The 16,147-nt window shown below is 43.5% G+C and overlaps 1 protein-coding gene across 1 annotated transcript; it reads right to left on the reverse strand.

Annotated features, from left to right (window-relative positions):
- CRLF3 (cytokine receptor like factor 3) lies at positions 1 to 16,058 on the reverse strand. The gene is made up of 8 exons (XM_075518701.1): positions 15,810 to 16,058; positions 12,821 to 13,028; positions 10,883 to 10,970; positions 10,240 to 10,417; positions 8,539 to 8,761; positions 7,742 to 7,874; positions 3,457 to 3,569; positions 1 to 3,129 (listed from the first exon to the last, which is right to left on the reverse strand). Exons 1-8 carry the CDS (start codon positions 15,936 to 15,938, stop codon positions 2,876 to 2,878), a joined length of 1,326 nt encoding a protein of 441 aa, XP_075374816.1. The 5' UTR covers positions 15,939 to 16,058; the 3' UTR covers positions 1 to 2,875.
- Between the last annotated feature and the right edge of the window lie 89 nt (positions 16,059 to 16,147).

Consider the following 16,147-nt stretch of genomic DNA (forward strand, 5'->3'; position numbering starts at 1 on the left):
CACAGTTGAGGGATAAAACTTTATTTAAAAAAATTCAAATTTCACTTGACACGTAAGTCTTAGTTGAGGTAAGTGAATGTACTAGCTTAAGAAAACAACTTTCAGGACTGGATTTCATAAGCAGTTACCAGCAAGGTTCTAATAGCTAGAGGTGAAAAACTGTAAAGGAAGTGTCAAGTTTTCTATCTAGCTGAACTCTGCTGCGGAAGAACAGAATTTCAACCTTTTTAATTCAAGCCTCTTCTGATTCTTTGCATACTTTGTTACTTTATTACTCAGGTCTCTTGCCCTGAGACTCTTCACCCCTCCCAGGTTTAAAAGGTGCAGCCCTAAGAGGTGGCTGAACAGTACCTAATTTGCAATTTGGACAGCTAGGCTTATGCTAAGTTTAAAAAAAAAAAAAAAACACAACACCACCAAAAAACCACCCCAACAGTGGCAGGCTGCCCTTGTTCAACATACAGCTAAAGACTGAAGTCAGAAAAAACTATTTCTATTGCCATCCTCAGCTCTCAAGGGGAGCAGTAGGGGCCTCCTGTGGCCCTTCACAGTCATCTTAAGCTGCTTTGTATGTATATTCTGAACAAACTGACAAGGCATTACCATCTCTGCAAGTACCTGAATTCAAGGCTTAAGCTTTATTTTTCTAATATACAACTGAATATCCTGCAGAATCAATAGTCTGACTAGCCCCTCCAAAAGCAGATGGAAAGGTACCTAACCCATCGGTACCTCAGAAGTGTAGATATTCACAATTTTAGTTTCCATATGGTAAAAGTACTAAGTTACAACTAGTACCTGACACCTGAAGTGTGTAAGTAAAATTACCAGCACTACTAAGTGGAGCAAGATTTAAGTTAGCTGGAGTGCCAGCCTGACCCTCTCTACAGCTCTGATACTGTTTGATCATTTACTGAACCTTCTTGGCTATACGAAAAGAACCATATTTATAAAGTATTGAAAATACCCTTCACAGGATAATTCAAAGGAACACTGAAAGTACAGGATAAGCTAGTATTCTCTTACTCCTTAACAGTGAAATAGTTAAGCTTGAAAAACAGAATTCTGCAAGCTCTTTCTTGCTAACACTGGATTATCTTACCTGCAGGTGTCCAGTCTTCCTCACTTCATGTCTTACAATAAATTCCAACCTAATTCTACCATGTGCAAGTTCTTTGCATCCATCTGAATCTATTCACAATTTTTTTTTTCCTGGTAAATGGTATAAATATCAACCACCATTCTCCTCTTCTGAAATTCATGTACCCCTATGACAGATGCTTGGGGAAAAAAATGCAGGCAGGTGACTAATCTTTTTGTACTGACAATGTGAGTATGGGAGATAGTAATCCAATGTAAATTAAGCTCTCTTTATGCTAGCATAGAGGGCTAATGTTGCATGTTGACACTGAAGGAAAATGGGCAGAATGATTGTCTAGGTTTTATAAAAATATTGCTATTCTAACTGTTATGCTAAAATTATTTAATTTTAATTGAACTTGAGGTAAGAAAGTCCCTTTTAAGGCCCTCAGTGAGCGTTACTTTAAAATATTCTTTAAATCCAGTAGTATTGCAATCTTTTGACCAGCAATAGGCTCTCTTTGATAAGCTCATTCTAAATCTTAGTTGCTCCTTAGGGGAAATAGTGGTAACTTTATGTAACTTCTGAATTCAAAGTCAATTAATTCATAATAATTTCTTATCCCATCCTGCTACATGCAGGAGAGCTAAATTACCACTATCTATCTGCTCCATTTTGACTGCCACAGGTTAAATCTGTGCCAGTGGGGTCTGCCTTAAGCCCATACCCAAAGCCCGTCTCCGTTATCTCCCAAGGTGGATCTCCAGCAGCAGTCCCAGCTTGCTTCCTCCCCAGCGCTTGGACCATAAACCTGCACTATTGCATGTGAATGCAAGGTGTTCACAAGTAGCTTTCTGGGATTTCCAGGAATCCCTTGTCTCTGTTGTTGGACAACAGAAAGAAGGTTGTCTCTAAGTCTTAGAACAGCTCTGTGAGGAATGATGGGTGCCATTTGCATGTCATGCCTAAGTACTAAATTGCTAAGACTTGCTCTGACATAGGCTACATGGTAAATTCTAAGTAGGGAAGACATTCAGAGCAGATAAGGGTAACCGTCCTGCTCTAGGTATTGGACTAGTTTGAGGCAAGCATCTGCGTTGATGTAAGCATCACCATGCAACTACTCTAGAAAATATATTCCAAGTGACAACACAGAAAACAGTTCAAGAAGTATCTGGAAATAAGGCACTTAAGTGAGACATTAACAGACTGGCTACATACTTAAACAGACATTATGGCTCAGACATCCTTGCTCTGGAGGAATGAACAGTACCGTGCATGGAAGAAATTCCTGTTGCATGCAGAACCCACTATCCATTCATACTATTAAGGCAGCATTGTGTACAAGGAAGCATAGTAGGACATCACTGCTCTAAATACTTTGCTCTTTTGTGATATAAATAAAACTTTGGTCCATTACCACCCCTCCACCCCCCTAAACGTTTACAGGCTACAGCAGCATTAAGCAAAGTTAATTCCACACAACACACGTACCCTGAGACTAGAGTACAATGAAATACTGACAAAAATCAAGTCTGGAGGAAAAAAGGGAAGTCTTACGGACTGCTTAAATTAATCTGCCTACGCAAATGCCTGTTTCTAACCTTTTCCAGAGTAACAAATCCAATGTTTCACAATTATTTTTTGAAATGAATCCAGTAGGAAGTACAATATAGTGGAGTTCAAGTAGTATAAAGACAGGTTTTTGTTAACAGATTGTTGATGTCAAACAGCTGGAAACCCAGGTTTTAACATCACACTTTATAGCAAGAACAAAAATCCCTTCACCCGCTGCTAAAACACCAAAACTTTCCAGCCTGGGTATGAAAATGAACATCCAAAATACAAAGAGACGCAGCATTGATCAAGTACCCAGTCAAAGACCACTTCTCTGTTGTTAGAGCTAATGGTTACTCTAAGCTTGAAGTTTCCTCCCTCGTTGCTGGAAGGCCCAAACTGCACAACTTCCATATCAAACGTCACAGTCGATCCAGAAGTAACAGCAGGCAGTTGGTTTGTCATCTCTTTTCCATTTACAAATACTGCCCCTGAAACAGTCAAGATATCAAACATTTCTCACTTTCTATACATACTAACATGCACAATACTATGTATCCGTATTTTTTTGCAGGCAAATAGAAATGGAAAGCAACCCTCCAACGTTCTTTTTCATCACATCAAAGAGGCTGCAATAACTGCAAGCAGAAAGGAGACCTGTGACCTCACCAGAGATTTTAACTGCACAAACTGTGTACATAAAAGGTGGATTAAGGTGCTCGTATGTGATCCAGGGATACAAAGAAGCGGAGGCTATGGGTTTGGGGAAAGAAGCGGGGGGGAAGATCACCTTCTTCAATTATGTGATTCAGACTCACCATTTGTGCTAATGCACACAGCTTTATCCCGCTGCAAAGAATCATAGCCGTTCTGCTGCTCCACACACACTCCTAGGCTGTCTCGTCTGTCTGGCTGTCCCACAGTTTCAATTCTACCAAGCAAAAAGTTAAGTCAAACCCTGAAGCTCTAAATCAAAACATACAATGAAATCCAGACAGTAATACCCTGTCATACCAGACCTCTATACTGTGCTCCAGGGCTTTCAACAAATTCATCCAACCTTTTGGGGAGATCGCTGTTGAATGACCAGAAGTCCTACCAGCTTTCCCAACAGTGCCACTGAGCAATGCTCTAACTGTTAATCTGTACAAAACATGAATCTGCTTCCTGCAAACTTTCATTGCTATTTAATAAAATTCTCTACTGTCACAGCTTAGAGTCTTTTGAAATGATTTCCAGTTGTCTGAAACAACTGATATGTACAAAACTACAATCACCTATACCAGATTACTGGGCAACACCACATATTATGGCAAGACAGCTGTAGTTTCAGGAAGTATGTAATAAGCATGACTTAAACAGGGTTTTTTTGAGCCCTGCTATATTCTGCTGTAAAGGGGTGGGGTGGAAGGTTGATGTGTTTTGGTGGTGGTGCGTTGTTGGGTTTGGGGGGGGGGGGGGGGGGGTGTTCTTGTTTGTTTTAATAAATCAGCTTGGTGCAAATGGACATTAAAAACAGTAATGCCTAGAAGAGCATTTACAAGTCTGGCTTCTCAGCTGCATTTAGGATTTTGGTCCTGGGAAAGAATCTCCGAAGAAAAAGCAAACAAGTTGTGCAAATGACCTGGGACGCAGGTCCCTTTGGGCCCTAGCAGCTGAGTGAGGCTGCGCAGTTTGTACACTGAAGGACTCTTCTGTATTTGAGTCCTTTCTCTTGTACTGCCATCTCTCAAAGGTGCTAAATTGTACTTCAGAGAGAGTCCGAGTAACTCGGGAAACTGAGATGGTTTTTTCTAGAAAGTAAAACAGTAGTTATTTTCATTACAGCATGAGAGAAAGAGCAGCACTGATACGTGGTTGTTGCCAAACAACAGAAAAACTTCAGCAGAAGTTTTTAAGAACTGGAAGTTAAACTGGGCAGTAGACTGGCACACAAGGGGTTAACTCTTTCAAGACAAACAGGGAAGATAAAATTGGAACCATGTTTTACTGTTGTACTCCATTAGGTTTTTCAGTCCCCTGGGGATGTCACTAAGATAGCAAAAGCCTTGTGCTGTAAAGCAAAGAAAAAAAAAATTAAATATCCAAGAAGCTTTTAATTGGAAGTGATCCACAATGCTTTCCCAAAACAACTTTAAATGAGATTTTAAATTCATTTTGGTACTCTACTTTAGATTTTAAACTCTGCCTGAGTTACTGGTGAAGTTTTATAAACAGCTATTTATCTGTAAACTTGAGAGGTAAAGCCTTTGTGCTTAGGTAACAATTCATTCCATCCCTAGTTAAGGGAGCTTTTCCCGAGTTTTGCATTGGAAGTAAGTGTTTGTACAGTCACAAGAATGAACAAAAATGCATAATTATAAACCCATTAAAAAGCAGGAATTCTATCACGTCAATCTGTGTCCACGCTTGCTTGCTCCTTTATATAGACCCCTTTTGCAGAGCACTGTCAAGGTAATCTGGACCAGCAGCAGTAGGAAGAAAAAACCATCACACAAGTAACAGGGCAGCAAATACTGTGAGGGAGGAGCAATGGTACACCCAGAGTGGGAGCGTTTACACAGGAGTCTGTCTAGGACCAGCCGAACATTTTAGGTTCGGCGCTCTCAGTGGCATCCAGACTGAATCCAGGCTGAAGCCACATTTTTATCATGCACTCCTGTATTCATCACACCCAGGCTTTCCCGCATCAGGGCTACCCTCCCTACACCACTGCCCTTACTCCAAGAGAGCAGACTGGGCTGCATGCTAATGCAAAGTAGGAAAGAGCCAAGCCTTCCTTACACCATACAAAGGAAGCACAACCCAAGTGCCCAAGACACTGGCCAACCTATAATTCTGCAGTGGCTTTCCTCCTCTCGAATGCATAGGGAAGAGGACCAGGATCTGGTATAGATCACCATTCCTGTCCTTACTAAGTTTTGATTTTTCAGCAATTAATAACCAGCCCAAGACAAACAGCCCAAGTACAGTACAGAGCATCACTACACAATCTCCTAAGCTTTGCTCTACTAGGCTGATTTTTCCTATCACATTAACAAAGTTATTCTCCAGCCTCTATGATCCCTGGGACTTAAAATTTTAAAAAGCCCACAGAATACATGGTACGAACAATGCTCAGTGGGACACTGTTTGAATCCCTTCTCACCACTTCCAATGCTGCAGAGCAAAACCTTGTCTTTGTCACTGCAGCATACAGACACTGAACCAGTTCAAGCACCGCCAGTTTCCATTTGTCTCGGAGCACAGAGAAGTAAATCTGTGGGTGATCACATGCGCTTCCTTTGTAATAGCTGTCAGTAGAGTTGTGGTGGGTTCCTGACAAAGTCAGCGTGATCTTCATACAGTGTCTGCTGTGTGATCCCAAGTCACCAGCCTGGCCAGACTGACTGTGGCTCCCCACTGCAAGCAAAAGCTTTAGAGACAGCTGCAGAGCAGGTCACTGTGGAGAAACGTTCCCTTTCCTAAGGGCAGCTCCCTGAAGGCTGCAAAGAAACAGGATGCGTCTTGACTTAAAGCAATGATGTTTTCCTACGACTTGTCCAAATGCCCTACCTCTGAGGGTAACTAAAGCAGTCTATCTTTAAAAAGCAGATACAAAGCATTGCATTTATCACAGCTTCACTTTTCACTGATGAGGTACGCCTGTGTCCTGAACGCACAAAAATAATACAAAGCTGCTTCACAAACATCTGTAACGTGAACCTTGCTTATTTGTTTTGCTCTGCAAGCTACTTATCCCCTTGTGAATATACTTTTGTTTCAACAGATGGAGAAAGCCAAGCGCCAAGTACTCCCTGCTCAGGAAAATCTCACACACTTTCAAACAGGAAGCTACTCTTGGACCTTGGAAGAGGAACACAACTGGTTTTTGAGGTTGTCTTCAATCTTAAAGAGTCGTGTCATTACAGTTCTTGTGGACATGTGCTTGTTAGTGCTCTGCCATCCTGAAACAATCTCCTCTTGGAGAGGAGTCCACATAACCAAAATGTAAAGCAAAAGATTTTCATGTGTTACCAATAAAAAAAGATAAAAGGCATTGGCCTGAAAGAGAACCAAGGGAAACCTCAAAGTTCTGCCTTTAATTTCACAGGCATTTCTGAGCCAAGAGATGTTAAATCTAGCAACACATTTCAAATGAAAGCTTTAGATCTTTTTATCCCATCTCAGACAGGGCAACTGAATACATCCTCATACTACAACCATCTAATGTTAAGATAATTCATTATCAGGAAGGGATAAATGAAACACCATGGAATAAGTTACAAAAATATCATGAACAACCCCCTTAAATTGCCTTTGGGGGTTGCCTACTGTACAGCAAGTAGTTTTATTTAATCAGGGAAAGATGGAATAAAGCTTCAGAGTCTCTGAGGTCTGTAATTACAACTGACGTATCCACAAGGAAGTTCCTCATACCCCGTTAAACAGCATCATCTCAGGGACAGGACTAAAGGCACCAAAGCTGACAAGGTTTTTAATTGCATTCTGTGTCAAATGAAAAGCTTGAATTTCACAAGATCCCTTCTCCACTCAAGATTTTCTAATGCCAGTTTCAAGCCATGGTCTGATCAGCACTAATTATCTCAGATGTTAAAGACATCAGCACCAGACTGCCATCCTTACCTGTCCCAACAGCACATATAATGTTTTCATGTCCAAAGTCATCAAAGCATGTGCATAGTCTGGGAAGGAAAAAAACCCACTGACCCAAGGTTAAAAAGAATCAATGGCAAGCCTCCACTGACTTCTGACCAACCAGTAACAGCTGATACAAAACCTGAGGAAGTTCAACATTCCACAGATTTGCTCAGCATGGGCTATAATTTACCACCCTCCAGGAGTTCACTCTTGTCTCTGTTTTAGATAGGTGCAGGTCCTACAAAAACATCAGGTGTTTTCCCGAAGAGCCGGGAAGCAGAAGTAAAGAGAACCAAGTTCAGACTTCACACACACATGCTACCTTCACTGGGGCTGAGCTCATGTAAAACTCAAACATGAATCATGACTCAGGTTTACATACAATTCAGATGTAACGGACTAGAGAAGGAAGCGTGGTTCACAGGAGATGCACCAGACAACAGCTATCCAGAAAGTACTTGCCTGAATGTTAATGTTTGCCCACAGAAATAAGTAGGAGCTTTGGAGTAGAGCACACCGCATGACTGAGAATCATTTCGAAGTGCTATGTTTCTTCGACTGCTCAAGCTGTAACCCTCCAAACCAGTTGTCCATTCTTCAAAGGAAAAAAAAAAAGGCAGCGTGAACCTCAACTAGACTAGCTACTGTCTGTGCAAAATCAAGTCAGTTGCAATGTCCACAGTTTACCTCATATGAAGCTTAAGCTATGTTAAGAACAGGGGCTGTTTTTTCCTTCTTCTGATGGAGAGATTTATTTTTCAAATCATTTGCAATTACAAAAAATATTTCCCAGCTCACAGGCTTCACCAGAATTTCACTCTGCTGTGATCCCTGTGAAGTCATATTGTAGGCAAAGGAAAACCTTCATGACCCACTGCCCTTAAAAATTTGCAAGTGAAGAGAAAATTTACGTTTTTCTCTCTCCAAGATAAGAGCTTGTTACGTGACTGTAGGTCAAACAATGCTGAGGTAGGGGTGAGGGACAAGGAAGAAAAATGCCTCGCTTCTGGCTTGTTGATGCTTTCCAAGGCTAAGCAATGAGGACCTGCTGGAAAGACTCACTAAGTATCACTACGAAGCAAAGAATAAATTCTAGGATGAAAGGATAGTTCATCATACATTACACACACACATAACAGCTGAGGACACCCCATCATCATACAAAAAGTAGCTCCATAAGTCATTCAGCTATAGACCTTCAGGAGCGCTGCACTGATGACATGGGCTTAAGATGAAGATGAACGGCAACGAAACAGTACCATGGGGAACTAGCGTGGTACGGCCGATTTGAGGAACGCTCCATGGACTCCACTCTTGCCGTCCATCTCCTCGGGCACAGACTCTGAACTGGTAATCAACATTAGGATCAATATGCAGCACTATGAACTCTGTCTCTGAGCCGACATATACATCTTCAAAGTGACTGGCAGTACTCTTACGATATTGCAGTCTGTAATCTTGTGGTATGAAGTCATCATCCACCTAGAGAAACATTTATTACGTTAATAAAGGACCCCCTCTTTTTTTTCTTTTGCCCCTGAAGTAGCACATATTAGTATAGTACTGCAGGCTGTCAAAGGCGATTCAGAGTCACAAGGTATTAAAGAGCAGAAAGCATGCCTTCTAGAAAGTGAAATCAGTGTCTGAACCAACTATTACAAAAAGAAGTATAAGAATGATTTGCTCACAGTTTAAAAGGATCTACAGGAGAAGAAACATTTAACAGAAGGCTCTTCAATCTAGCAGAGATATGACAAGATCCTTCAGCCAAAAACTGAAGACAAATTTGCAGAAGAAATTCAGTGCCAGTTTTTAACAGCAAGGGAAATTCACTATTATCCTTCATAAACTGTTCCAGGGAATGTTTTCCAATTCTTTGACATCTCTAAGTCAAAAGAGATTCGTGCCCACCCAACCCCCCCAAAGCTCCACTATCCCTCAAACATGACCAGATTCAGGGAACTCTTCTATAGCACAGAAAATCAGAGCACATGTGACAATAGCGCCTGTGGTTTTATAATCTGAGTCCACATCCTTTACAAGGTAAGGGTGGCTGGCCAATGGCTGGCTATTGCTAGAACAACAAGTTTGTTTAATGCTGCCAAGGAGGATAGAGCTGTCCAACAACTAAACCACATCAGAGCACAGCAGTGATTTATGCAAAAATAGTTTTTGTGTATTGAAGAGAAAGGCTACTTGACTAGCTAATGCCAATATTAAAATATTTTCTTTTTCTAGCCACTGCATCTCCCTAAGAACACAAACACGTTTAGGGGTAAAAGCGTAACAGAACAGGTTCAGCCTCATCCTGGGTCTGCGAAAGTGTCTTCAAAGGGAACAAAAGCATCACCCCAGCAATGAAGTTCAGTCTCACTGAGAGTGTTTGGCTGTTATTGCCACACAAACGAACCACTCTGTTCCACAGCACAAATGGCTACGTGTGAATCACCTGTCAGAAACACACACACCAGGATTTCTTGGTCCTGTTTGTACAACAGCATCACAGATAGATTACTCTCTACTATTTATCTGTTTAGTGGGAAGAGTATATGAAGGAGGTGTTTCCTGCTTGTCCAGTACCTGGCACTTGCTTAAGCATGGGAAGCAGGAGTAGCAGTGTTTTCAGCTGCCCCTCCTGACTTTTCCACACACAGGGGAAGAGACTGTGAGGCAGAGGTGCATTAGTGTGTTGGCCCTTTCCACCTGCAGTTGGGAGGAGGTAGAGTCCCTCAGCAAGAGTCTAACACACAAGTGTTACTGCCAGCGCCAACCACATCACTAGATTGCCTTGCCTTTAAATGAGGCCATTACCATAAAAACATCTTCTGAAGTTTCTAACTACACAGTGGAGTGGACTATTCCTTTGAAGGCAGTAGAGAACCCAGAATGCAAGTGGCTTTTTCAGTTTCTTTCAACAAAACTGAAGTCTGAATGATTTTCACCCAGGATATTTTACCTACCTTACACCATCGGACTAAAATGCCTCCAGGCTTCTCAACGAATTCCTCTAGCTGTACAGGTGGGCGAGATGCCACAGTTCCATGTCTGAATATTTGATCTTTCAATATAGTGAGAAGGCAGTCATCCAACTGGGCAGATAGACAAGGCACGTCAACCAAGGAGGGCACTTCTGGTAAGCTGAGAAAGGAAAGTTTGCTGTAATGAAAGGGGCCAGCTTCTACAAATTCATGTTTTGTCCATACACTTGAATCTGTGCAGATTTGCAAAGAGAGAACAGCTGCAGAAATTGGCATGTGCATTTCAAACTTAAAAGACTCAGAAAACATTGTGTTTCAGCCCTAACCAGACTGTCTGTTTCTCAGTAAATTCTCTGAAATACAGGCTGTTCCACAATAAGTGGTTTCATCGTTCGCAAATAAACAGCCTATATTTCTACAGAACATATGGAGGTTGAAAACTACTCCATTCTGTGACTGCCAGCCCCAATAAAAGGCTGTGAAACAAACAGGACAGTAACACCTCAAATGAATCTTTTTAAGGCAATGGAGCGGAAAGCTTTCATTTAAAAGGAGAAAAGATCCCCTGTACAGGAAGAGCACGTGTGCCACTGACTCAGATCACCTCAGTGTGCCAGTATCTTACCTATCTAGCTGAATATGTAAAGCTTTTTTTGTAAAGCTGCACAGTTTCTCATTCTGTTGTCCCACATCTCCATGGACTGCACTCTCTCCTGGAATCAAATGGTAAAAACATTCCTAATGAGAAAAAGTCCAAGAAAGGCATTCTGTGCTTCAAAGAACCACCAGTTCTGACACGAACAACCAATTAAACATGAAGCATTCTCAGCACTTTTGCTAGACTCTTAGCTAGAAAATACAATTATAGTTAACAATATAAAGCCTATCTAGTAAGTTTTGAAGCTCTCAAAGCTTCCTGTAGACGCACCCATAACAGATGTAATAATTTGCCTCAGGTCTCAGACAGTAGCAGAACTGGGCTCAGGTGCCAGAAGTCGGGATTATTAATCACTTTCTCCACCTGCTTTAGAGGAAGAAAAAAGCAAAGCACCTTCACTGAGCAGAAAACAAACAAGCAGGAGCTTAAAAGCAAAAAATATTTTCAATCATTGTTCTGTTTGCTACAATCTAAATGGCAACTATTGTCATAATGAAGGAAATAATCCCTGCTTTAAAGCATGGAGATAAATAGAAATCTTTTCATAAGCTTTCCATATAAAGTAGCGCCCCACACTTCAGCTTAGAGAGACATATGCTCCATTCTCCTATCTGATGACTTCATGGTAATTTACAACATAAGCAAGCTCAGTCCTTTTCCAAATGGAGGATTACAAACGTTACAAATCTCTAAAGAAAAGCATACATCATAATTGGCAGCAGGAGATTTAATAACTATGGAGGCTTAACTCCTTTCTGACTCAGATGCAACGTCTTCTCACTCTGACGACATGACTTAGCAATGCTTCTACTGCTACAGAGCAAATGGTGACCCACAGGATAGGAAGCACACAGCTATTCAGGTTCTCATGAGATCTGATAGAAACTCGTACAAAACACAGGCAATCTTTGCCACCACCCTGTGATTCAGTAACTTGAGACTTCAAATAAAAACAAGGTGACTACCAGCTGTCCCAGAGGTTGTGGTGCTAGAAAAAACACCCCAACAAATTAATTCTTAAATATTGTCACTACTCCTGTGAACAGGAGGCATAGAGCTACCAAGCCAGCATGGTCGTTAAGCGCAAAGCTCATGTCTGAGTGGAAGCTGGTAGATTTCCTACCCGTGGGAGACTGCTCAATGCACTTTAGTTCACAGAACTGAGATCATGTTGAAAGAAAGTTAAAGTTGAGACACGAGAACAATGCAAGGAAACTGCCAACATACTCATGGCTCAGACATGCTCCCAGTAGGTTCTCCAGTGTGGGGAAAACAGTCAAGAGTGACATTCCTTTCTGGCTAGGTATTTAGCATCAGTAGGGTACAAACTGGCCCTTACAATAATATTCCACACGTCTATTTTTGTCTGCCTCATCCTTAGACTTTGTGGAGAAATTTTTCCCATACAGTGGCCATTCCATTCCTCATGTTCCCCATCAACAGTGAACATAATCACACTTAACAGAAAAGATAATCTGTTTACTTCAGCTATTCCATTAAGACACAAATAACTTCCTTCAACCAACAGAGACATGTTGTTATTATGGTACCCAAGATGTATTTTATCTCAAAGTAGCCTGGCATAATCCTTTTTATAGCGTGGAGGGGTGCAGGACATCTCTGCAGTGAGACATTTCCAAAGTAGATACTTCCTGCCCTTAGGGAGAGGCTACACTGACATACGTACACCCTAGGATTGGGGCGAAATATTAAAATACAGATTTGTAGAAGATAATATTGATCAGCTTTTCACTACATCTACCCAACTTTAACCTCTTCTTAACATTTGGTTTGAGAGAAGTCCAAAATGAGCCAAAATGCTGAACATAACAGGAATGTTCCAGACTTTGAGACACACACACACTGGAAGGTAGAGCTAAGACTTAGTATCAGGTCCTGCCTTACCTTCCCGGAGCAGATCATCAGCTGTACTGACTCCATGCTCTATTAGCTTCTGGCATTCATCCAAGGGTTTGATGCTCTCTTGTTCTATAGCATCCACTTCCTGCAGCAGTGACATCAGTCGCTCATCCAACAGCTTCTTTAGGGTCCCTTTCAAATCATTAAAATGTTGCTCAAGTACATCTCTGGTCAACGTTGCACTTTCTCTGATCTAAATTCAGGTAACAGGAAAGAAGGATTCAGGATAAAGGCAAAGGCCATGCACATCTTTTTTTTCTGAACCAGCTCATCTGCATCTGCTGGAGAAAAGCTCCCTGTGAAGTCAGCTTTAAAAAAAGGACCACTGGCAGCTAACAAAGTAGTGCAGTTGTTTTTAGCATGTGTACAGCAGGGAAGGAGGCACAGAAACTAGCCTGGACAAGGGGAAGAGCGTATTAACTAAGCGAAATACAAATTGGGTTACGTGTACTTCAATCAAAGAATTTTTCTTGTCAGAAAAGTCTGAATGGTCTGCACGTCTTCTCCCCACCACCTCCCAAAATTGCTGTAATTCTGTTCAAAAACCCCTCTGCTATCATATACACGTAATCCTCACTGGAAAGAAAAAGATATCAGGCTTTTAGAAGACTATCTAGAAGCACTTTTCCAGGCCCTATCACTTCACTGGATTTCTAAAATCCTTGTAAAGCTGCTTTCTTTTAAATTTTCTTTCAAATAGCCACCTTTGAATTGTCTGTGATCCAGGGTTACAGGACAGCGTGAACAGCAAGTCTGTTTTGATTCTGGAAGAACTAGACCACAGAAGGTTCTACAAATGCTAATTAAAATGTTTGCAAACTTGCTGAATCTGACTTTTAGGGAAGAAAATGCATTTGAACACCCCTGAGCTAAAGATGCAAAAGTCAGAAGTAAACATCTCCCTATGAACAACTTTTCTAAGTCACACACACAAGGAAATGCTGCAACATGCACACAGCCTTACACGTAATTTCTAGATCTTTAGAAGTACAGACAACCAACACAGGAAGTTCTCTGGTTAGGTAAAATAAATTTCCTCTTCAAGTAATATTCATGAAGCGCTGCAGCTGCCACCCAGCTCAGTTTCCCTTCTCTTGTTATTTCAATGCTTGAGAAAAAAAGGAAGTATTTAGGTTCGTGACGGGGTGGGGCGGAGGAAGACAGAACAGTCACTTCTCTAAGCCCATTACCTCCATTACATGCAGATACAAATTCAACAAGTCAGCCTCAGAATTACAGATACTACTAGCTAGGCAGAAGAGGAAACGCACGTCCCTGAACATACAGAGCTGCATGAAGCTTGTTGAAAATCGCGTCCCATTGGTCCAAATGAAAAGGATGCAACATAAGTGATCTAAAGTGGTTTTTCTATCACATCGGCCCACCAGTCCCCAAATAATAAAGCTTCCGCTATCTGAACCCCAGTCTAAGACATTCAGCACTTCTGGACACAGGGAATTCTTGGATGTGTGTTGCATGGCTGTTTCTTTGTGGACAAAACAGCGTGTGTTCCTGAAGATGGAAAGAGAAAAAAACAGAAACATGCACACAAGCAAAGAAATTTCCCCAGAGAAGAAAAGGAAAGAAAGGTAAGCTAACGAAGCACTTGCAGCCACTGCAGAAAGGCAAACTGGCTCCCTATCAATGCATTTTGAGTTATCAGGCAACGCTCTGAGATTACAAGGTTTGGATTAAAGATGGTCATGAACAATTCCTTTTCTTAAGCAGCTTGCGGTTTTGAAGATGACTAATTTAATGTATAGCGATCGCCCACATTCACTCAGTAGCAGGACAGTAGCCTAGCAGGTTTGTAGCAGATTTCTATGCTAATGGAATCTGCTTCAGAAAAATCATCAGGTCACCATAGAAACATTTTCTGAGTCTGGTTTTAGTTTTTTTTCTTATTTACCTCTTGCAGAGCTGAGTCAAAGATAGTAAGGCATTGGTTCCAGTCTGCAAAAACTAAAATGCTTAGAGGATGTCTTAGCAGAGAAGCCAGTCCTGCACAGGCTCTCTGCAATCTCCCTACCCACATTTGCGTATCTTATCATGCATCTTCAGCGCAGAGTGGGTGGGTTACTAGTCCCAGTGAAAACCCTCCTCTGGCTCCAGTGCACAGCTGCAGAAAAACCAGCTAACCTGGAATGCTGGCAACACTTATACGTGACCCACAGAGTACGTGACCCACGGAGTTTGGTGCATGGGGACAGCAGAGTTCAGGATAGCAACCAAGCTAGAGCATAACTCGCCTAGGCAGGTAACTTTTAGATGTGAGGGGAAGACGACAGGCATGGCACTCCCTATAAAGTAAGACTTAGCATCCCAACTACTTTAGAAAACGTAATTCCTTTAGACATCTTTATTCTCGCCTAGGAAACCTCCTTATCATCCCAGAAAACCAGGCTCAGTTCAGTAACAGACTTCAACTCGCACCCCTTCCTTCCTGACACCTTCTACACCTGTCCCTTCCCAAGCTCCCCATCTCCGGCACCTACAGAGCCAACTCGCAGGTGTCCCTGAACCGCGCACAGAATCCGCGGGGTCACCGCAGCCACCATCCGCCCCAGGTCCTGCGGGATTCCCTCCACCCGCCTTTCCCTACACGTCCCCATCCCAGCTCTAACGGGCTGCTCCGCGCACGCTGCAGACCGGGGTTATAAAGAAAAACACGGCTCCGGGTGAGAGGCGCAGGACCGAGCACTACCGCTGCCCCGGGGGAGGCTCGCCGATGACCGCCACCCCCCGCCCGGGGCCGGGCGGACCCGCCGCCCGGCGCTGAAGCCGGGGGGGAGGCTCAGCGGGTCTCCCGACTCAAGCCACCGCCTAACGACACCCCGCAGGGCGGGAGGCGCGGGCAAACCGCGGAGCCCCGGGGAGGCAGCAGCGGCGGGGCCGGCCGCTCGTTCCCTCCCGGGCTCGGCGGGGAGCACCTCCGGAGAGCCCAGCCCCGTCCCGTCCCGTCCCGCTTCCCCACCTGCTTTCGCGCCTGGTGCAGCCCCCGCAGCCGCTGCTCCAGCTCCCGCCGGTAGCTCCGCGCTGCCTCGATGCTCTCCCGAGCCTCCTGCAAGAGGAGCCGCGCCTCGGCCTCAGCGTCGGCCTCCATGGGCAGCCACGGCGGCGAGGCACCCGGCGGGGCGGGGCGGCGGCGGGCGGGCCTGGCCCCCGGAAGGGCCCCACATCCGGGCGCCGTGCCCCGCGGGGCGGAGCGGGAAGCGCGGCGGGGAGCCTGTCCCGCGGCGGCGGCAGGGCGGGGCGGCGGCACCGGCCGTTGGAGCGGCCGCGCGCGGAGGGTGACGGCGGCGGTGGGCGGGC

This window comes from Mycteria americana, chromosome 16 (assembly GCF_035582795.1).
Source record: "Mycteria americana isolate JAX WOST 10 ecotype Jacksonville Zoo and Gardens chromosome 16, USCA_MyAme_1.0, whole genome shotgun sequence".
In the NCBI taxonomy this organism is placed as follows: domain Eukaryota; kingdom Metazoa; phylum Chordata; class Aves; order Ciconiiformes; family Ciconiidae; genus Mycteria; species Mycteria americana.

Excerpts from the sequence above, each read along its gene's own strand:
- CRLF3 (XM_075518701.1), bottom strand. The coding sequence starts at position 15,938 with ATGGAGGCCGACGCTGAGGCCGAGGCGCGGCTCCTCTTGCAGGAGGCT. Across the intron at positions 10,971-12,820 it reads TGATGATCTGCTCCGGGAAG|GAGAGAGTGCAGTCCATGGA; the intron begins GTAAGGCAGGAC and ends ATTTGATTCCAG. Across the intron at positions 3,570-7,741 it reads GGGCAAACATTAACATTCAG|AATTGAAACTGTGGGACAGC; the intron begins GCAAGTACTTTC and ends TTTGCTTGGTAG.